Source organism: Lactuca virosa, chromosome 5 (assembly GCF_052849685.1).
Source record: "Lactuca virosa cultivar CGN04683 chromosome 5, Lactuca_virosa_CGN04683_v6, whole genome shotgun sequence".
NCBI classification, from domain to species: Eukaryota; Viridiplantae; Streptophyta; class Magnoliopsida; order Asterales; family Asteraceae; genus Lactuca; species Lactuca virosa.
The window spans coordinates 267,812,434-267,834,897 of record NC_136430.1 but is presented as its reverse complement, the minus strand read 5'-3'; the positions used below and the strand labels follow the sequence as shown (position 1 = coordinate 267,834,897).

General features: G+C 34.9%; 1 protein-coding gene and 1 non-coding gene across 2 annotated transcripts; one reads left to right on the top strand and one right to left on the bottom strand.

The window, feature by feature from the left end:
• Nucleotides 1-5,763: 5,763 nt before the first annotated feature.
• On the bottom strand, nt 5,764-6,335 carry LOC145112715 (uncharacterized). The gene is made up of 2 exons (XM_079048849.1): nt 6,003-6,335; nt 5,764-5,949 (listed from the first exon to the last, which is right to left on the bottom strand). The coding sequence occupies exons 1-2, from the start codon at nt 6,333-6,335 to the stop codon at nt 5,764-5,766; spliced, it is 519 nt and encodes a 172-aa protein (XP_078904975.1).
• A 1,024-nt stretch (nt 6,336-7,359) lies between these two features.
• LOC145118267 (small nucleolar RNA R71) lies at nt 7,360-7,466 on the top strand. The gene has a single exon (XR_013713226.1). It is a non-coding gene; the product is annotated as a small nucleolar RNA R71 (small nucleolar RNA).
• The last annotated feature ends 14,998 nt before the right edge of the window (nt 7,467-22,464 follow it).

The window sequence follows — 22,464 nt, the reverse complement described above, 5'->3', positions numbered from 1 at the left end:
TGGGGATCTTCAGATCCACGTTTTCCCTGTTCTGCCATGACGTGGCAATCCAATGCCACATCGTGGTGAAACCTCTGATTAACGAATTGTTTTGCTTAATTCAAATTTATTAGGATAATTACTTTAGATAATAATTTCAATTGTATAAAACTGAATATTTATCTTGGTAATCAGATATCCTATATTTTGAATTTGTGAATTATCCTTATGATTTCATTACACTTAATTATTTGATTAATTAAAAGATTGGTATTAAAATCATATATGGTTTAGAGATTGGTTAATTAATTGCTTAATTTGGATAATTAATATTTAAACCTTATGTTTTAAAAATGTTTTAAAATACACCTTATACTTACATTATTAAAATTTTAATATATTATATGTATAAGAGAAGTCAGTCAAATCACTAGTACAACTCATTCACGAAGCCATACTATATGGGGTGTTTAAGGAAGCGGCCTATAAAATGGCCGCCATTGGGTATCCACTCTTACCCACCGCTCTCTTCTATGGTGGAGGGTCGTTAGCCGAATGGATGAGATAGGAAATAATCTTATTGATAAGTATATTGATATAAAGTAGGTAAACTATTTTGAAAATCCCACTCTTAGTTAATTTAGGAAATATTTAAAAAGTATGCTAACCCATAAAATTGCACATTATGCTTTATATATAGTTAGTGGAGCGTGTGTGGTTAACCGACACACTAATAGTGACTATAAAGAGTAATAATGGACATATCAAAAATTATCATTGTTAATGGAGAATGTGTGGTGAACCAACACAGTAATTGGAGATGCTAAATGACATCGAGAGTGCCAAACATATTTCTATGGTTATTCACATCTTGTTTGTGATCCTTCGCATCCCAGTCAAAAATAAAAGAGCATAATCTGAGATAAAACATGTCATTGATAAGATTAACTGAATCTCAAAAGATCTAGGAATTTCATTGTTCAAATTAGTGAATTGCTTTTACCTACCTTTCATAAATTAGCAATAAGATTACAACGTCCCTCTTGTTAGTTGTGAATTATTATATTGCATCCTAGCCTTAAATATTAATTATGGGTTAAAATACTAAGGATATTGTCATCTAACTAAAACTTATTTTTCTCTATAAATGTCTACTTCTGGTGATGCTCTTGCTTCTCAAACACCCCCCCCCCGAACAACTTTTCACTTCTCTCGATCGTGCCCAAAGTGACATTGGATTGCACCAACTAAAATCATTGGACGTGTAACATCAAGATGGCTCTTTAATACGATGGTAAAGAGTATGTCCTTGAGAAACAACTCATTGTGATCGATGAGGCCACTGCTACTTCTGAAGAAATAGCCTCCAACAACAAACACTATGACGACACAACTAAGGTTGCTTGCATCATGTTTTCCACCATGATTCCTGAGTTGCAAAAGTTCTATGAAGACTAATTGCCATATGAGATGAACTTGGATCTTGTGGTAAAGTTTCATAAGAGAGCTCGTATATAAAAGTATGAGGTGGTCAAAGCTCTAATGGCTTGCAAATTGAAGGAAGGAAAGTCTGTCTGCAAAGAATGCAAAGATACATGGAGCGTCTTGAAAGGCTTAATGTGAATTTCGATGAGGAGTTGGCCATTCACATGGTTCTTAAATATTTTCCACCTTGTTATTATTGGCTCATTTTGGCTTATCATTTAAACTACACAAAAACCATATTGGCCCAAATCCACAACCTGTTTCGAACGGCTGAGTCAGGAATGAAGAAGAATCAAACTCCTACCTCGACTAATTGTCTTATCCTTGCCATTGGGAAAAACAAAGGAAAGAAAAGGAAAGTTGTTCCTAAGTAGAACTGGAAGGGCAAGGCCCATGTTGGGTCGTCTAGAAATGGCCCAAAAGCGAAGCCCGATTATCACATTCCTTCTTTTAATGATCCCAAAGATGCCATTTTCTTCCATTGCAATGATAAGGGCCATTGGAAACAAAGCTCCCCCAAGTACTTGCAGGATATAAAGGATGTCAATTTGAAGCCATCGTCGGTAGGTATTTACACTATTCAAACTAATAAATCACAACCTACCCGTTTTTGGGTCTTTGATACATGACGTGGTTTTCACATTTGTTTTGATTTGCAGGGACTAAGAGAATTTGAAGAGGTGGAGCATGGAAGGATGAATCTGATCATGGGAAATATGCGATCTTCTCCTATTACCTAGATTGGAACATAGATTCTTAACCTTAGTAGTGATGTTAGATTTAGTTAATCGTTGCTATTCATTAGAAATGGTGGTAATCATCATTTCTTTTCATGCACTTTTTAGATAAGGTTTTCGATATTCGTTTAATGAAATGAATGGATAGATTTTGGCTTATAGAAACAACATTTTATGTTTGAAGCTTTACCTTGTAAACGTATGTATGAAGTTGTGATTGTGTTGATAGCTTAGGTAACAGTGTATTTCTTATTGATTCGTCTAATGATTTAGACAAGGCATGCTTGTTGCATTATCGTCTTGGGCACATTAACAAGAAACACATCGCCCAATGATGCACATAAAGTCCACCTATTTTGTTTTAAATTTTTAACCTAACAAACTTTTACAAACTATGCACCTATAGGCAGTGTACCTAGCCAACTTATATTATAGTTCAGGTTATTCGGGGTGTCGATCATAGAGAATGGAATTCAATTAATTAAATTAATTACTTCTAATTAAACTATTAAATAAACTATGATTTTTTTTGGGGGGGAGGGGGGGGGGTTACTGATTTTTCAAAATCAAAATAACTTTATATCATCTAGAAAACAAGCAAGCAGCAAAAACAAAGTAAATTCATGAATTAAAAGAATGCTTCTGCCTAGATCCGATTTCACTTTCTCTCCTATGGTTGATTTCTTATGGATAGATTATACTGATTAACAATTATCTAGCTATTATGATCAAATATCTAGTCCTATCAATTTATGAATGACAAAGGAGTGATCATGCAGAAGTATCTTGCTCATCTTCACCAAACAGAAGTAAAAGGTGATTATCCTCTCATTATAGCAGAAAAACACATTAGATCTAAGTAAAATAACCAAGACATAAGTTTAATAAGAAAACCAACTAGATCAATGATTAATGTCTTCTAGATCTTCTTTAATGCTTGAGCTCAATTGAATTTTGACTTTCTCTAGGTTTCTAAGGGTTTATTAGTTGTAATTAACCTCGAAGAACTGAACGCATGCCTCCAATTTCGACCTAATGTCTGGGATTTTATAATTGAAGAAATCTGCCACCACATCGAGGTTGACTGCCACCACGATGTGGTCTTTGAGTTAATCCTCTATATGCCATGTCATGAAATGGGTCTGGATTCATGCAATCACTACGTTGCGATTAGGGCACCACGAAGTGGTCTTAAGACAACTTTTCTTCTTCTTTTTATTTAGCTCCCATTTCCTGCCTCTAGCTCCTCGTATGCTTCCTTTTTGTCCCGAGCAAGTCTTTCCCGTTACAAAATATAATTTAATTATATTAAGTATCATTTGTTCCATATTAAGCATAATTGTAGCTAAAAGTATTAGAAATATGCATTAAATATGTAGTTAATTATTCACATATCAAAACACCCCACAGTTGGCGCTAGCCCCCAAGAAAAACTGATTTTATTATCATCATATCAAGACTTTAGCTAGCAACATCGTACAAGACAATCCATTTAGAGCCTCTGCATTACTCCAATACCGCAATGCATGTATTTGTGTCTATTTTTTCTATAAACGTCCCCAATCCTAAATACTCACAATCTTCATAAACACTTGCCCTTTTCTTTTGAACAACACTCATTTTATGCTTGGGGTATTTTTGGTTAAAACCCCAAGCATACATATCGAAAAATAACCTAGAAAATAAAAATACAATAAATAACTTGGCAAAATTTTCCTTGTTCTTGAGTCTTTTATAATTTGGAGCTTTTCTTCATGAGATTTCTTGATCTTCATAGCTTGCTTTGTAGACTATTATTCTTAAACTTTTGCAACATTTTTTTTCTATTTTTTCTATTTTTTTTTCTTTTCTCACTTTTTCTCGTCACTTTTTTCTCTTAAAACTAAAAAAATCCTAAAAAAACATATACTTAAGCAAGGAAACTTAAATTCAACCCTTATTGGTTAGAGGTAGTAGTCTAAGGTGCAATGACTATATAAGCTCTCCTGGATACATTTCTGGTACACGATGCTAAACATATTGCGGCCATCAAACTAAGAAAAGTCGTGTTTTTGTTCCATGATTTCACTAGGATAGGAACGTACAAATACACTATAACATCTATTGGATCAAATAAACATTGAAACTCGCATCGAATCGTCCCACATAATGCTAGCAACCTCGATCTCAACATAAAATTTTGTTTGACTAGATTCAATTTTAGATTATTGTTTCAAATGTTTCTCATAAGTTTTTAAAATTCCTAGCCATTTATCAAATTTTTAATCAGTATGCTAGCATACCTATATTCGACCCCTTACCCCCACACTGAAATGATGCAATGTCCCCATTGCATACTTAAACAATTAAGAACATAGGAATTAAGAAGGAAGAAATGGAACAGACTCCCCTTGGGAAGTAGTGGTGAGACTGAATTCTAAAATTTTTGTGGTAAGACTTCGACTTCTTGTAATATGGCTGGAAATAGTACTTCTAAGCTCTTCACATGTGAATGTAAATGTGCCGGATTGGAATAAAATCAAAGAACCATTCCTGAAAAATGTGTTGAACCGTTGCTACGTCGTTGGAAAGCACCGCCACGATGTGGTGTAAATCTGGAAGTCGTAATGGTTAGCCATGGCGTGGTCTAAGGACGCCACATTATGGTGCAATCGAAAACAGTCGCGATAAAAACTTTTGACATGACGTGTTGATGATGTCTACGTTATGGTTCCTTCTCAAATCGTCTTTAAATATTGAAGTAAGGAATCAACACTTCGTAACGTGTAGGACCATTCCAAACTTCTTTTTTAGAAAAATATTCTTCCAAATACATATTCTCTTCATCATTATGTGGGTACCCCACACTTATTTAAGAACATGGTATTCAATTATATCTTCAAAAAGTTCACGGCTTCTTCATCCATTAAGTCCCTCAATGCTTCACGTACTTTCTATTCTAAAACTACAAAACAAATTTAGAAGACTATAGAAACACATGATCAATTGGTTAAAAATAAAAACTAAAACCACAATAAAACTAAAAACGAAAATCAAAAAGGAAAAAAAATGTAAACTCTACAAATCGGGATGCTCCCGAGAAGCGCTTCTTTTTTTAGGATTCGTGACCTGGAATCCTTCCTACATTACGTTGTTGAAGTTAGGAGTGGGATCTCCCTTTGCTCTTTTATCTCCTTCTATTTTTGTTTGTAATTTTAAAACCTTCTCTTATAAGCCTTCTTCGAATTCTCCTTCTTCTCCTTGTTAGCATTGTCTTCACATTTGCGCTTTACCCCCTTTCCTTGCTGCTTTGCCTTATTCACCTTCTTATCATCTTCCTTAGGACCTTCCTTGTCTACCTCCATCCAGACTATATTAGGCTCCTTCAATTCTTCATCCATCTCTTCTTCTATTATTTCCACTTCTTCATATTGTATTCTTCGATTTCATCCATTTCTTCTTACTCTTGAACCTTAGGTGTAGTTAACGCAATCAGTTCAAAAGTAATGGGAGTCGAGGCTCTTGGCTTCAAATGTTTGACTTTTTCAACATTGGGCTCCTCCCAAAGCTTAGGCTCTTGGCTTCAAATGTTTGACTTTTTCAACATTGACATTTCATTTATTGGCTCTTCATGATTCACATTAGGACTCATCTCGAAAGTAATAGCATCATCTTCCACACGAAGTGTGAGCTTTGAGTCATGGATGTCAACTAGTGCTCTTGCGGTAATCAAAAATGGTATTCCTAAAATAATTGGAAGTTCTTTATCCTCCATGTCGAGAACCACAAATTCGACAGAAATAATTTTTTTCCCACTTTCACTTGTAATTCTTCAATGATTTCTTGTGGGTATGTAGTTGAGTGATCCGCCAACCAAATGGTCATCCTTGTGTCTTGGATCTTTGGTAATCTGAGATTTTTATAGAAAGAGTATGGCATGAGGTTAATGCTTGCCCCTGAATCGGCTAAAGCATTTATATAAATCAAATTACCAAATTCAAAAGGCAATGTGAGTTCACATGGATATCCCATCTTGATTGGTAATCCCATGATAATTGCAGCTGAACACAACTCGTTAAGAACTATCGTTGAAGCCTTTTCCAACTCCTTTTTATTACTCATCACATCTTTTGCAAATTTTGGAAGTTTAGCCATTTATTTGAGGAATAGAGTGTTAATTAAGAGTGAGAGCACTTGTACCATAAATTTTCTTTATCCGGGCTCCAAAGAATGTTTGATTGCTCAATATGGGAATGACAAAGGTGGCAAAAACGAATTGAGAAGAGAAAATTTTTCTTCAGCTCGTGACTACGTCCTGGTCATATCACCACATCGTGGTGAAGCATCAGAGAGCAATTCACTTTTTGATCTTTTGGCTAGGGCTTTTCTTCTTTCGGACACGACTTGGACTGAATTATAGGTACTTCATGGGTCATTATTGGCTCAAAATGAACCTCTTCTTCGGTGTAGATCACCATGACATGAGGTTGTGACTTTTGGTCTTGATTTTTGGGTAGTAACCTTTCATTGACAACTGTGGTCAATTGCCCAAGTTGAGTCTTTATGTTTTTGGCGGAAGCTTGATGATTTATCACATTGGCATCAGTACTATCATGCCTCTTTTCAGATACTTCCATAAATCTATGAAGTACCGACTCAAAATGCATGTTCCTTTCTGGTGGTGGCTGCTCTTTTTGATAGAAACATCTTTTTTTTTCTATACTTCACATTCTTTTGTTTCTTGTACTCTTCGTATGGAAACCACTCCTTCTTGGCTTTCCACCAATCTTCATCATGTTTATCACCACTTGAGTAGAACACTTGCGCCTTTGTGTTCCCATTTTCATCCAAATCACAATCCTTTGTCAAGTGTGGACAACTACATTTGTCACAACCAACTCTTATGGCATGAATGGATTGATCTAATTTTGTCATTCGCCTATCCATAAAATCTAATTTAGTTATGATTTCCGCCAATTTCTTGTTCCCTCTATCTCCTTTTTCTATTGTAACATCATCTCGTGGGTTATGGTACTCGCATGAGTGCTTTTCAAATTCTTCAATTAATTCTTTTATAGATGTCGGCTCCTTCTTTTTCATATGCCCTTGTGAGTCAAGAAGTTGTCTAGTAGTTACATTTAATCCATCATAGAATATGGAAACTTCTTGTTGAACATTCAAATCATGTTGAGGGCAACTTCTAAGGAATCCCTTATATCTCTCCCAAGCTTCATATATGGACTCTCCCACCTCTTGTTGAAAGTTAGAAATATTCTATTTGAGCTTTGAAATCTTCGAAGATGGACTAAATTGCTCTATGAAAGCATCACGAAGAGTAGCCCATGTAGTAATGGATCTGGGTGCAAGTGACTTTAACCACACCTTTGCTTCTCCAGTAAATGTGACCGGAAACATCATTAGTAAAACGAATTGTCTTGGCACATTAGGGACATTGAAGTAATTTGGAATGTTTTTCACTTCATCAATATGCTTGAAAGCATATTTATAATCTTTCCTGGCAAAAGGTATGTCCTTGACCGTTGATAGAATGTGTCCCTTGAGCTCAAAACTTCTCTCGGCTGGAACTAGACCTGGTCCATGTTCTTCACGTATCCTATTCTTGTATTATCGCATCGTCATTCTCGTAGTGTCCACCATCTCTTCAACCTCGCTTTTAATCTCCAAATCATCTAAACTTCCTTCGGTAGAGGATTCTGGCTCGTATCTAATTCCTTTTTTATCCGACATCCTGTCAAAGCTTTCAAATCCTTTGTCCCATTGAAAAGTGCTTGTTGACTCGTTGACTTTTTTGTCCTTCTTTTTTTTGAAATGTGGATTCTGGGTTTTGAAGTGGAGGAACAATAGGAGTTTTAGATCTTCGGGTCATAAATCACTGAAACAAAACAAAAATAAAACAAAAATGATTAAAAGGAATAAAAATCAATAAAATAAAAGTTAACTGAAGCAAGACCATGATGTGGTCAAAGTAACCATGACGTGGTTGCGTCTCCGAAAGAAAAACAAAATTAACTAATTGCATGAAAGTAACTTCTTGCGGTTTTTACCCCCAAAAGGATCGATTAACTAAAAGCAATTAAAGTAATAACCAAATAAGTCGTTTCCCGGCAATGGCTCCAAAAACTTTGATGAACATAAAGTATACCTATTTAGTTTTAAATTTATAACCTAACAAACTTTTACTAACTATGCACCTATAGGAAGTGTACCTAGTTAGTTTATAGTATAGTATAAGTAAGTTGGGTGTTGATCACAGGGAATAGAATAAAATTAATTAAATTAATTACTTCTAATTAAACTATTAAACAAACTATGATTGGGGGGGGGGGTACTGATTTATTGTTTATACACGTGTTTTGAGAGTCAAGAAAATGGCTCAACAAGTGTCTATGTGGCGCAGATGTTATAGGCTGGCCCCTTCAGTTTTTACGAAAGGACCTATTCGACTCAACAAAAAACACTTTGCTCCCTTAAAACGCTCGAAAATAACCTTATAGATTGAATGGGCAATGTCGAAATACATAGTAGGGCTAGTGTGGCATTTTCCATATATATATATATATATATATATATATATATATATATATATATATATATATATATATATATATATATATATATATATATATATATATGTGTGTGTGGAGAGAGAGAGAGAGAGAGAGAGAGAAAGAAAGAGTGTCACACACATACACACACACACACATATATATATATATATATATATATATATATATATATATATATATATATATATATATATATGTTACAAATTACATCAAATTATTGAGTTAGACAATGTATGTAGATGAATAATTTTCACCCATTGAATAATTTCCTTTACCTATTGAATTACTATTTTGATGATGTATGAATAGGAAGTTATTTAGTATAAATACCCATCAAATGTAAAGAGAAAATCACACCATCTTGAACACAATCTTCTAAGTGTTCAAGAATCCTCTCAAATCTCTTTCTTTTATTTTATAATATTTTAGTTTAGTTTTATTAGTTTTTACTTTAATTAAGTCGAATTTACAACATGTTATGAGCACGAAAGCTCTAATCAAGTGGAAATCACATATATCCTACTCAAGGTATGTATTACCTATTAAAAAATGTAATTATTGTAAAAAAAACATTATACTAAAAATAATAATGAATTATGAAAATTTATGTGTAATTAACAATTAATGATATTTATTTATTTTGCAAACCATTATTTATGTATTCTAACTTTTATTTACATATTTATATTATGCAACTAATTTTTATTTATGTATACTAACATTTAAATTATGCAACTAATTTTTATGTATACTAATGTTTGTTTATACATACAAAAGTGTGTTATATTTTAGATATTCTTCATAATTTTATTTAAACATTTACTATTATTTATTTATATTTCTCATTAGTAAAATTATACCAAGTAAAATTATGTACTAATTATATGTCTTATTAAATGATTTATGAAATACATATACACAATGGATATATATATATATATATATATATATATATATATATATATATATATATATATATATATATATATATATATATATATATTAAACGGAAAAAACAACGACTATATTTTCTATTATAAATAACTTCACTATTATATTTCTTTCTACCACAAAAAGGAGCAAATTCTCTCACTTTTCAAGGTTAGCAAGATCAAAATGGTTCATCCAGTTATGATTCTATCAACTATAACGACTATAGCATTTGGCTTCCTAATTTTCAATCTCATACCAGATGTATTTTATCCTAATTTATTTCATCCTTTCTTAGTCTTGTATGGGATGATTCTTCTCTCACTTCTGTTTTGTGCAGTACATATTGAAATAAAAGGATTTTAATTTTCATTTTGTTAGTTTGTTTAAAGTTTATATTTAGAATATGTCCAACATTGCAAAGCTTGAGTTTGAAGTGCTTGAGGTTAGTGTGAAAAACTATGTTTCTGGGATGATAGATGTAAAATGCATCTTGTATCCATGGGAATCTCCAATGCTATATAAGAATTTAGTAATTGCTTGGAACAAGACAAGGTGAAAGCACAAGTTTTCCTTCGTAAGTATATTGATTAAATGTTGAGATTTGAATATCTTGATGTTACTGATCCAAGTATTCTCTGGAATGTCTTGAAAGAAAGATTTGATCACCAAAACGAAGTTATACTTCCAAATGCTAGAGATGAACACAGAACATTGAGGTTTCAAGACTTCAAGAAAGTAATGAATACAATTCCACTTTGTTCAGAATATGTTCACGACTCAAGTATTATGGACAAGAAGTTACTGATGAAGATGTGTTGGATAAAATTACTTCAAGTTTCATGAAACAAACATTACCTTAATGCAATAATATCGGTTGCAAAATTTCACAAAATATTCTGAACTGAATGCAAGCCTGCTTGTTGTAGAGCAAAACAATGAGCTCTTGATGAAAAATCAAGAATCTCGTCCAATGGGATCAATAGCACTTACTGAAGTAAATGCTACAAATACTGATGGTTATCAAAACAATACACATGGACAAGGGCATGGCCATGGTCAAGAACGAGGTCGTGGCTATTTTAATCGAAACCAAAGCCATAATCAGAACCATAATTTTGGTCGTGGAAAAGGTGATACTCGAGGTTGAGGCCAGAAAGGAATAATTACCAATATTCACAAAGAAACAATATCCACACACAAGACAAAGTCAAAGTGGCAAGGCATGATGCTAGGACATCATAGAAATCTGATGGTTCATGTTATAAATGTGGTAGCATAGGCCATTGGTCAAGGAACGGTCGCAGACCTACACATTTTTGTCAACTTTATCAAGAATCTATTAAAGGAAAGGAAAAAAGTAAACCTCATAGATAATGTTGAATGCACTCCACTAACTAGCTGATTTCTACAATGACATGGATGACATGGAATAAAAATATCTATTATTGTTCTAGTAAACCTATTTTTTCTTCCTTTGTTTTTCATGTAATGTCTTTCCTACAATAAATGACCTTTCTTTATAATAATTATTATGATTATGTTTATTGGCTTATTATTTATTTAATATGTGAAGTTTAAAATGAGCACAACTGGAGCAGAACACAAAGAAAATGTTGAAGATCTTTGTAAGCAGATAGTGGTAGTATGCATACTATTCTGAAATCAAAGAAATATTTTTCAAAATTAGTGCCAACAATAACAGTCATACATACAATATCAGGTCCTGCAGAATTGATAGAGGGAACCAGGAAAGCCCATTTTATAATACTAGATGTTACAAGCTTTGGTATAGAAAATGCTTTTTTTCTCCAAAGTCGAATAAAAACTTACTAAGTTTCAATGTCATATATTTCAGAGGACATGAAACCAAAACTATGACCATTGAAAATAAGAAATGTAAGTATATTATAGACAAAAACCATGTACTTGAAAAACTACCAACACTTGATTATGGTTTGCATTATAAATATATACATATGAATAAATCAAATATGGTAGTCAAAGAAAAACATTGTGATCCCGGGGCATTCGGTTTATGGCATAATAGGTTGGGCCACCCATGACTAACAATGATGCGAAGGATAATTGAGAATAAGCGTGGTCACCCATCAAAGGACCAAAAGTTCCCTCAATCCAGTAGCATAAGACCATGTACATCTTGTTCCCTTGTAAAGTTAATTATAAAACATTCTACAATGAAAGTCGAAAGGGAGTCACCTAGATTTCTAGAAAGAATTCAAGGTGATATATGTGGACCAATTCATTCACAATCTAGACCACTAAGTTATTTTATGGTCCTAATAGAGGCATCCAACAAATGTTCTCATGTTTTCCTATTATCAACTCATAATATGGAATTTGCAAAGTTTCTTGCTCAAGTTATTAAATTAAGGGCACATTTCCCTTATTATACTATCAAAAAAGTGAGACTTGATAATGTTATTGAATTTACTTCACAAGCATTTAATGACTATTGTATGTCTGTATGAATTATTGTTGAGCATCCAATTGCTCATGTACACACACAAAATGGTGTAGTTCAATCACTTATTAAACATCTCCAACTAATAGCTAGACCATTGATAATGAGGACCAAACTTCCTGTTTTTATTTGGGATCATGCAATCTTACATGATGGATCATTGATACACATGAGACCAAGTTCATATCCTGTATATTCTCCCATACAACTTGCTTTTGGTCAAGAGAAAAATATATCCATTTGAGAATTTTTGGGTGTGCAGTATATGTCCCCATTGCACCACCACAATGAACAAAAAAGGGTCCTCACAGAAGGTTGGGAATATATGTTGGTTATGAGTCAGACTCTATTATAAGATGTCTTGAACCTTTGACAAGTGATGTTTTTACAGCATGCCTAGCTGACTGCCAATTTGACGAGGCAAATTTCATATCATTAAGGGAATACAAGAAGCTTATAGAAAATGATGTTTCAAGGCATGAGCTTCCCTTATCAGATCTTGACCCTCGCACAAAGCAATTTAAAATGGAATTTCAAAAGATAATGCATTTCCAAGAAATGGAAAATCAATTGCTTGATGCATTTGGTTCTAAGGATAAGAACCCACGAAAAAGAAAAGCAGTAGAAAATGCACTAGATCATGAGGAAAGTGTTCCTAGGAAACACGAATTATCAAAATTCCCACAGGAAAGGAAATTGTTGCACTAAATTATGGTCAAACAAATAGAGTATGTGACCAAAATGAAATGGATAATATATAAATGCAATATTTTCTTATTCACTTGCATATGATATTATGAATGATGATCTTGAACCACAATTTGTCATTCAATTTCAAAGAAGAAATGATTGGGCTAAATGGAAGGAGGCTATGCAAGTTGAATTAAATTCTATTAACAAGAGAAAGGTTTTGGGGGCCATTATCCTCACACCTAGAGTCCTGAAACCATTAGTGTAACATCCCAAAAATCATAGTAAAATTTTCATTTTTAGAACAATAAGTCATACAATTAAGTTGTTCCAAAACCAACCAAAATGATTTAACCACTTAAACATCAGGGTAGAAATAACAAATAGCTAATGCAGAAAACTCTGGGGGATGCGATGCAGTCATACCTGACCCTTTCTTTTAAAATCGGATGTACCTAAAACTATCAACATAAATCCGTAAACATAAAGCTTAGTGAGTTCCCCAAATACCATATACTAGACATACAATGGTCCCGCTCTGCATTGGGCCCCACCCAGCATCGGCCCTCGCCCGGTACACACACACACACACACACACACACATATATATATATATATATATATATATATATATATATATATATATATATATATATATATATATATAATACCTGCAAGATTCAAGCAGACAGCTAGCATCCTATAAACATAATCAATGGGCCAAAATTGGTGCCTTCGACGCATAAATACTGTGAGGAGACTCTCCTCGAACTCAAGATAACGGAATCACACACATATCCAAAATAATTGTAGTGGTGTTGATTATGATGGCATGTGCGGAATTAGAAAAGATCTACTGAATCATCATTTAAACTCAAGAACACAATGAGTAAATAAATCTTTTAAGCTCTCATTAGTTTCATAGAAGAAGTGCAAAATGGGTTTTGTAAATTCTCTCTCTAAACTAATCTCTCAAAATGTTCATTAGATAAAATGAGTTTCATTAGATAAAATGAGTGTCACTCACTTCCTTATAAAGGAAAGACAACTCATTATGCACAATCAAAGGAGTAATCCCTCATGACATCCAAGAGTGACTTTGCACCCTTACATTCTCCCCATCAAAGTTAGGATTGGATGTCCGGCTTCAATCTCCAACGAGCACGTGCGGTCAAGACCAAACTCCCCTTCGAAGTAAACACCGGTCTTCAAATCCGCAAATGAAAGATCCGCTTCGAATACCCATCATTCTCCCCCTTTTTATAATCAAAAAGTGATTATAAAACCCATTAAGGGTGAGAAGCGCTCGAGGAATGAACTTTACAAAACTCCCCCTTGATGTGTGCCAAAAATGAACCACCAAAAATCTTGCAAGGAAAAACAATCACGAAAAAGCCACAAAAAATTTCCAATTTATGAAAAATTTTGACTTTTTGGGTGAAAGTTGCAAGATTTTTCAAAACCGGGTAGAAATTGTCACTTTCTGAAACTTGCAGGGACCCATTGCGCCAAAACCAACCTAATATGCAAAATTCTCCCCCATTTGCGAAACTGGGTAGAAAATGTTAATTCGCACAAACTGCAGGGGCCTGAAATACATATTCTTCAAATGTTCGAAACTTCAGGGACTATTTTCGACAATTCTACTCTTTGTTCCCCAAACATACGAAGAATTCATATCAACATACGAAACTTCATACAAACGTACGAAATTTCATCCCTTCATATAAAATCTTTGTTACCCCTTCGTACCAATTCTCACATCACCCTTTGACTGATTCCCAAATACAACTGAACGAAATTATATACCATCTTTAACGAATTCGAAGGCTAACGAAGCCTCACTTATGAACAGTAAACTCTTAATCATCCCATCCTCTGAATCGATTTCACATTTACTCTCTGAATCTTCAACCAGTGCTCCTCTGTCACACTTCATCAACATAACCCATTAACTTCAATCCATTCAATTTCCCACTTTCGAATTCACATCCAAAAATTTCAGTGATAACAAATCTTCAAAATCAGATTAAACTTCTAAATCTTCACATACGAACAATCAAATGTAATCATCAAAATCAACTGTACACCTTAAAATCAACTTCGTTCAAATCCAAGGCTTCATTCAAAATCAAATCTACTCCAAAATCGATCTCAAAATCGATCTCAACCCAAGTATCGACCAACGGATCCAAGTCTTCTCTTTCAACAAATCAACCATTCGATTTCCAAATACAACATCACGATGAACACAGTCAACTCGATTTCGTTATCTGTCATAGTCATCGAGTTCAACCCAATTCATAAAATCGATACCATTCAACTAATTTGACTACAAAATTCCACAGTCAAGGTTGTTTGACCTCCAAACTAATCGACGACATCAACAATCATCGATATCACAGTGACTATACCCAATCGATCCTCAATAGCGAATATAACAATCGTGATGAAATCAAAATCGACTTCGTTTAATCCTTCTATCTGTGTCCGTCCAATCAGACACAAAACATCCAATATATACACAATTGAAATCGACTTCAGCATCATTTAACAATTTTTGAATCCAAACCCAAAATCATCAATCAATTCTTTAGTTTCAGATTGAAGAGTATCAAGATTAAGAACTAACTTTAATCTACTTTAAATAACGATTCCAAATCGAAAATCAATCCATCGACTTCAAAGAACATAAAACATATATTGATTCAAACATCAAAAATCGAATTCAACTGCTAACCCCTAATCATTTTCAGATTCAGCAATCAAACTTGATTTCAAATCCGTCGAACACACACTACATTCCAAGGAAGTTTCGATTTTAACAACAACTAATCGACTATGAATCCAAAATCGAAAGATCTTGATTTTGATTCCAACATTGTTTATGAACTCAATCAACTAACACCGTCGAAGTCGAGTTCAGTATCTTCTACTTTGAATTTATCTTTGATTTTGACTTTAAGAATGAATCAACAAAGTCGTTGTGATAGTGCGCTAATTGAATTAAAGATGAACAGTAACCACACTTGATTTGGGCTTATGAATCGGATCACAGACTTTTGGGAACACTTGGATGAACAGTAATTTCGAAAAGAAAAAAAAATTGAAAATATAATTTTGATTTTTGAAATTTTGATCTAAACAAAAATAATTGGATCAACTATGGGGTTGAAACGGATTAGATCCAATGAGGCAAATCGATCAAAAATTGAAAAACGCAAAGTACGAATTGAAATCATGGACGTTTTGGAATTCATTTGATAATTTGAGATACCTTTTTGACGAATTGAGACCTGTTTGCAACGAACAAATCAAATTTTGAAGATCTTGGTTCTTTTGTTGGAATGAGAAAATCTCCAATTTGAACATTGTACCACCCACTATGCATGATGTACAACTCGTTCTTCGTGTTCTTCGTGTTCTTCATCAAACCAATAACATCTTCATAAGAACCACCAACACTTTTGGGTTTTGACTTCAAATTCAATGCAGCATTTGGAGATTGTTGCTTTGGAACCCAAATTTGCTTCACGGATTTCGTCTTCACAACATTTAACGATTTTTGTGAGTAAACCCGCTTGTTATTCCGTTTAATCTTCTTCTTCTTTTTCTTTCTCATCTTTTTGCATCTTGAAGACTTGATTTCATGAACAAACCCACTTTCCACAACTTCTTGAGTTTGAATCAAATCTTTTGGAGTTTGATATTTGTGAATTTCTTGGATCACCGGCTTCCGATAAGGAATCATTCCTTCAAACGAATCACAAGAACACAAAATATCATCGGTTTGAACTCCCATCGAGCAAAAAACTTTTTCATCATGAGAATCAACTTGAACTCCTTTTTCTTGAACATCAAGAACACTACATTGAACTCAATTGTCAACAACTTCAACAAACTTAAGAGCACGAAGATCATTTGGGTCTTCAATAAGAGAAACATATTTCTTTTTGAACAAATATTTTTCTTCTCCAATCTTATCACTACTACGTGTTGATATGGACCATGTAATATCAGCCAACCATTTGATCTCACAAAGTGGTTGAAATATCAAGCTTCCATGATCATCCTTCAATCCTCCATAAGAAACCATAGTTCCCCAATATATCAACTTGTTTAACACCAACCCATAATATTGATCTTTATTGACTTTGTATTTGATATCTTCAACAATCACAATCCAAGAATTGTAAGGCAAATTCACGATGATCACAAAAACTTGAAGATTTCTAGAGAGAGAATGTGATTTCAAATGGGTTTTCTAGAGAGAGAATGCAAAAATCAATTGAATTCTAGTGAAGAAAATCGAATTTTGAATAGAATCAAAAATGAATTCGATTTCTAGAATCCAAAAACTCTCTAATACACGAAGATCAATGATCAAAAAATGAAACACCAAATCAAGATAGCCATCAAGGATCACTTCTTGATCCAATCAAGAACACCCGCTCTGATACCAATTGTAGTGGTGTTGATTATGATGGCATGTGCGGAATTAGAAAAGTTCTAGTGAATCATCATGTAAACTCAAGAACACAAGGAGTAAATAAATATTTTAAGCTCTCATTAGTTTCATAGAAAGAGTACAAAATGGGTTTTGCAAATTCTCTCTCTAAACTCATCTCTCAAAATGTTCATTAGATAAAATGAGTGTCACTCACTTCCTTATAAAGGAAAGACAACTGATTATGAACAATCAAAGGAGTAAGCCCTCATAACATCCAAGAGTGACTTTGCACCCTTACAATAATTCATAATCATTAATTAAGGTAATAACCCATTACCAAAGGTCCACTTCTTAGTCTATCATACTAACGGTAAAATATCATTTTACTCTTCCCATACTTGACCCAACTATTCATGGCCCAAACCCCAAATGACCGAAGGCCCAAAAATGACACACCCAACGTATTACTCAGCTGCCCAAAATCAACTTTAAGCACTTAATGCTTAAAGAGCAAAACATACAATTCATAGATCTAACTCTAAGGGACGTATTAAGTCATAAAGTTCCTAACTTTATGAATTTTCAAGGCTTAATGGAGTCCAAACCAAATCCTAAGATTCATAACTTTAAAAAAAGACACCTAACTCATGCAAGAAAGAGATATACCCATCAAGATTTGATTTTTATAACTTAATGACCCCAAAAAATGACTAGAAATAAGACTCAAAGGTTCTGGAGTAACTTCTACTCACAAGATCCTAACCATGGAACCAAAACAAGCTCATAACATAACTTAAATCTATATCAACATTAAAGAACAATCATGTTTGAAGCTTTATACCTACAAAAGAAAGATCAAGGTGAAAAAGGTCTGGATCTACAAGCTCCAAGCCAACCAACACTTCTCCTATGAGTTCATTCTTGTCCAAGATTCACCATGAACACTCCAAAACACTCAAAGGCTCAAGAATATCACAAATGGGGCTAGGGTTTTGAGGGAACTGCTTTAGAGGATGGAGGCCGAAGATAAGAATGGTTTCCAATATGTTAAGGTCTTTTTATTGGGTCTAAGACCCAAATATTCGAGTTTGTCCCTACCTCGCGTACGCCCAATGTACTCCAGGTATGCCTAACGTACTCGGAAGAACATCGTGACCAACTTAAGCTAAGTACGCCCATCGTACATGCCATGTACGCCCATCATACTAGGGAAAACACACTCCCATTCTAACTTCCGAATGCCATAACTTATTCATCCCAATTCCGATTTCGGTGTTCTTTATTTGTTTAGAAAGGTAATAAAAAAACCTTACAATCCTATCTAATATCTTTCGATTTAAAACATTCTTAATTTGAATCCTTAATTCCATAAAAGGTCTGAAGGATCATTTTTACCGTTATACCATTTGACTCCTAAAATACAAACTAAAAGCTTGGATCACCCAAATTATATATTCCACACCCAAATAGGTCTAAAATCTAAACCCTTGAAGTCCTGGGCCCTAACTTGATCCATTTAATGTCCATAATTCTGAAAATAGGAAGCTTCTCGAAACCGGATGTTACAACTCTCCTCCACTTAAACTAAATTTCTTTCTCGAAATCACTCCTTGCTACTTTCCAGGAACCCAAATGATCCAACCAATTCTTCCTAAACCTTGCTTTAGGATAAACATCGACACATACATATGTCAGCTCTCTAATGCTTAAATTGAAACCCACAGTTAGTGGGACTCACATACCCTATCGATGGACGAATCATTGACCCACTAACTTAATAATGGAAAATAACCATCACTTCTCTGCCAGAAATATGGAAATTCAATACCTTGCCTGACCTCCACACATGCAGAACCATTCCGAAACACAGTTAGTATGACCTCACCCTTCAACCGTAATTGAACGAAATCTTTTAGATCCTAAATTATCTTTCTTATACCATTGGAAGACAGAATTCCTAACTAGTCATTACTACTGAAAAAGACCTTCATTTGAAAACAAGTATGACTACCATCGCGAGCTCCATCCCTATGCCAACCGAGTACATAACTCACATCCTAATCCAAAGATTCATATATTTATTCTATCCGAGATCTTCCAATCCCCCGGTGACCTTCTACTAAGTTGGAATGTAGAGTCCCCAATTGTCTGTTCAGACTGACAAGCTCACGTCTGGTCACACCATGTGACTCCGCACAAGAGTCTGGCTGTTAAAGGCTACCCTGGCCTAACTGTCACATGGATTCCATCCGTTGATCACAGAGTCATCCTACTCTGAACGTGATCCAACACCTTAATCAAGCAACTTTCTAGAGGGTCTCACCCATACTATCATCACGAAACGGGCCTCACCCACGGGTCTCACCCTATGTACACCATTGAACGGGCCTTGCTCACGGGTCTCACCCACTCGAGTGCTATACATGCCCGGTATCGCCTTAGATCCAACGATCCTCATTCCCGCTAAGGAGCGGTCAACCCACAATACTGCCTAACTCGACCCACGCATGTGTTGTGATCCTCGTACAACCCAACAACCACTCCTGCAATAACCAATCTCATTCTGATTAATGCTACGACTCCATCATAGACTTACAGCACTTCACTGATAATATATCAACCTTATGTATGCTACGGCTACCCTGTAGTCTTACAACACTCCCATAACAGCCATGGGCCCTAAAGTTGTAAACGAGTCGAACGAAAACGAATGAAGTCTTATTCATACTCGTTCATTTATGTTATCCGAACAAATAAATGAACACAAATGGATAAGTGAACAATTTTTCTTGTTCATGTTCGTTAGTTTATGTTTGTGAACATGTTAAATGAACATAAACGAACACAGATAAACAAACATAATTGAACATATATGAACATAAATGAAGATATAATATAGTAATGTAATCAAACGTAATTAAGCATATATGAACATAAAGAAACTTATATGAACGAACATAAATGAATGTAAACGAATAACATTAACGAACGTTCACGAACAGAATCGAATGAACGTGACCATTGTTCATGTTCATTCATTTAACTAAACGAACGAAAATTTGTTTTCATGTTCATTCACTTAGTAAATAAACGAACATAAATGAACTTCCTGCCGAATGGTTCATGAATAGTTCATTGAATGTTCAGTTTGCTTACAGCCCTAATGGGCCCAGCCCATGATCTTTCTCTCCCTCTACAAAACCAAACCATAATCAATCATGAGTCGAACCTACATCTGACTAAACCTTAATCAGGTGTTCGTGTCATGCTTCAAACCCCAAAGCCTTTATCAGACAAGAATAGGCAGAGAGGCCCTAACACAACCCTCAACCTAAACCTAATCACATATCCACCAAGCACCACTAGTGATGTGCCACCCATTTGGCTAAATGTCCTGAGTCCCCAATACTTACGCAACTCAATATAAACCGTAACTAGAACTGGCTCTCTATTTGATTAGGGTATGAAACTCCTCCTTATTCAGCACCTAGGATTACTCCCATTAATCCAAACGGTTCTCTCCCACTTGGATTCAACTACACTCTGCCAACCCTGTAATCGATGAATTTCCAAACCATATCGTAACCTCACTACTCCACTACTATTCTCTTGATCTTCCAAGAACTAGGATTCCACAACCATGCAAGCTAGGGTACCCATACCCCATACCATATTAACCACCTTGCTACCCAAGTAGGAACACATTGCTGCTTCCATAACACCTTCCCATGATATTGTAACATCCCAAAATTTAAGAGTACAAATTTCAATTTTATAATAGTTAAAACCATCATCCAAAACGTTTTCATAAAAACATAATGAAATTAGAGTATGTGAAAATCATTCAAATACATCAGAGTCAAATAAAATGCGGAACAATATGGTGGGTGTAATGCGATCATCCTGAGATCTTTCCCTTCGATCCTGAAGTACCTCAAACATAAACTGAAAATTGTAAGTACAAAGCTTAATGAGTTCCCCAAAATACAACACACCATGCATATCTGCCAGCTCAAGGCTGTGCCGGGTCTATTTCACCACCGGGTCTATTTCACCCCAAGTCTATTTCAACTCATGTGTCGGCCCCAATCGTACCGGGTCTATTTCACCCCAGGGTCTATTTCACCCCCCCGAGTGTATTTCAACTTATATGTCACCACAAGGCTGTATAGGGTCTATATCACCCCACATACATATAGCAAATTGGCAAACATGCACATAACACATACAACAGGACTCACAAAGACTACAAGAACATAACATATATTGTAGTGTTCTACAGTTTAGTGAGCAAACACACCTCAGTCACATGACAGTCAAACAAATGATCAGGCTGCCGAACCGGAAAACCCTACAAAATCACAAGTAAAGAAACCCTAATTATAAATTAGGTCAATAATCCATCTCGAGAGTCTAAACCCTAAATCCCTGCCTTAAGGGAAAAAGTTACTTTATCCTTGCCTTATTGGGCCTAGCCCATCAAGGCCTAAACGCTACTATCCACGAAACCCAAACTATAATTTATGACACAAATGGGCCCAAGCCTCAACGGCCCATCACATAAAAGCTTACGGCCCAACAAGGGCCCAAAGTCCCTAAATCCTACAAATGGCTTGAAACAAGCCCAAGACCCACTCTGATGAATACGCTCAACGTACTAATCAGTACGCCCAACATACTCACAACCCACACATCATCAGGACTTCATACGCGTACGTGCAGTGTACCCCAAGGTACTCCGGACGTACGCTGCAACTGGCTAAAACCTCAATCCAAGGTGTTAATCAGTTAAGACCCAACGTCTAATTTTAGATCTAGGCTTATTAAAGCGCATTAATCCATAAAGTTTCCAACTTTATTTGTTTGCATGTTAATGGCGCAAATCTTCGGTTAAATCACATTATCTTCATGAAACCACCTTCAATCCTTGCATGATTGAACTTAGTCCATCAACACTCCATTTTAATGCTCAAGGGACTTTAGAAATACTAGGATCTAACATTATAACCTTCTGGAGTAGCCCATACTCTCAAGAACACCTTAAAGGACCATTTTATGAATAAATAAGCCTTAAACTACAAAGTAACACATGGATTCATCAAGGTAGAATCTTTTTACATTCAATAAGCTAGAAATGATGAG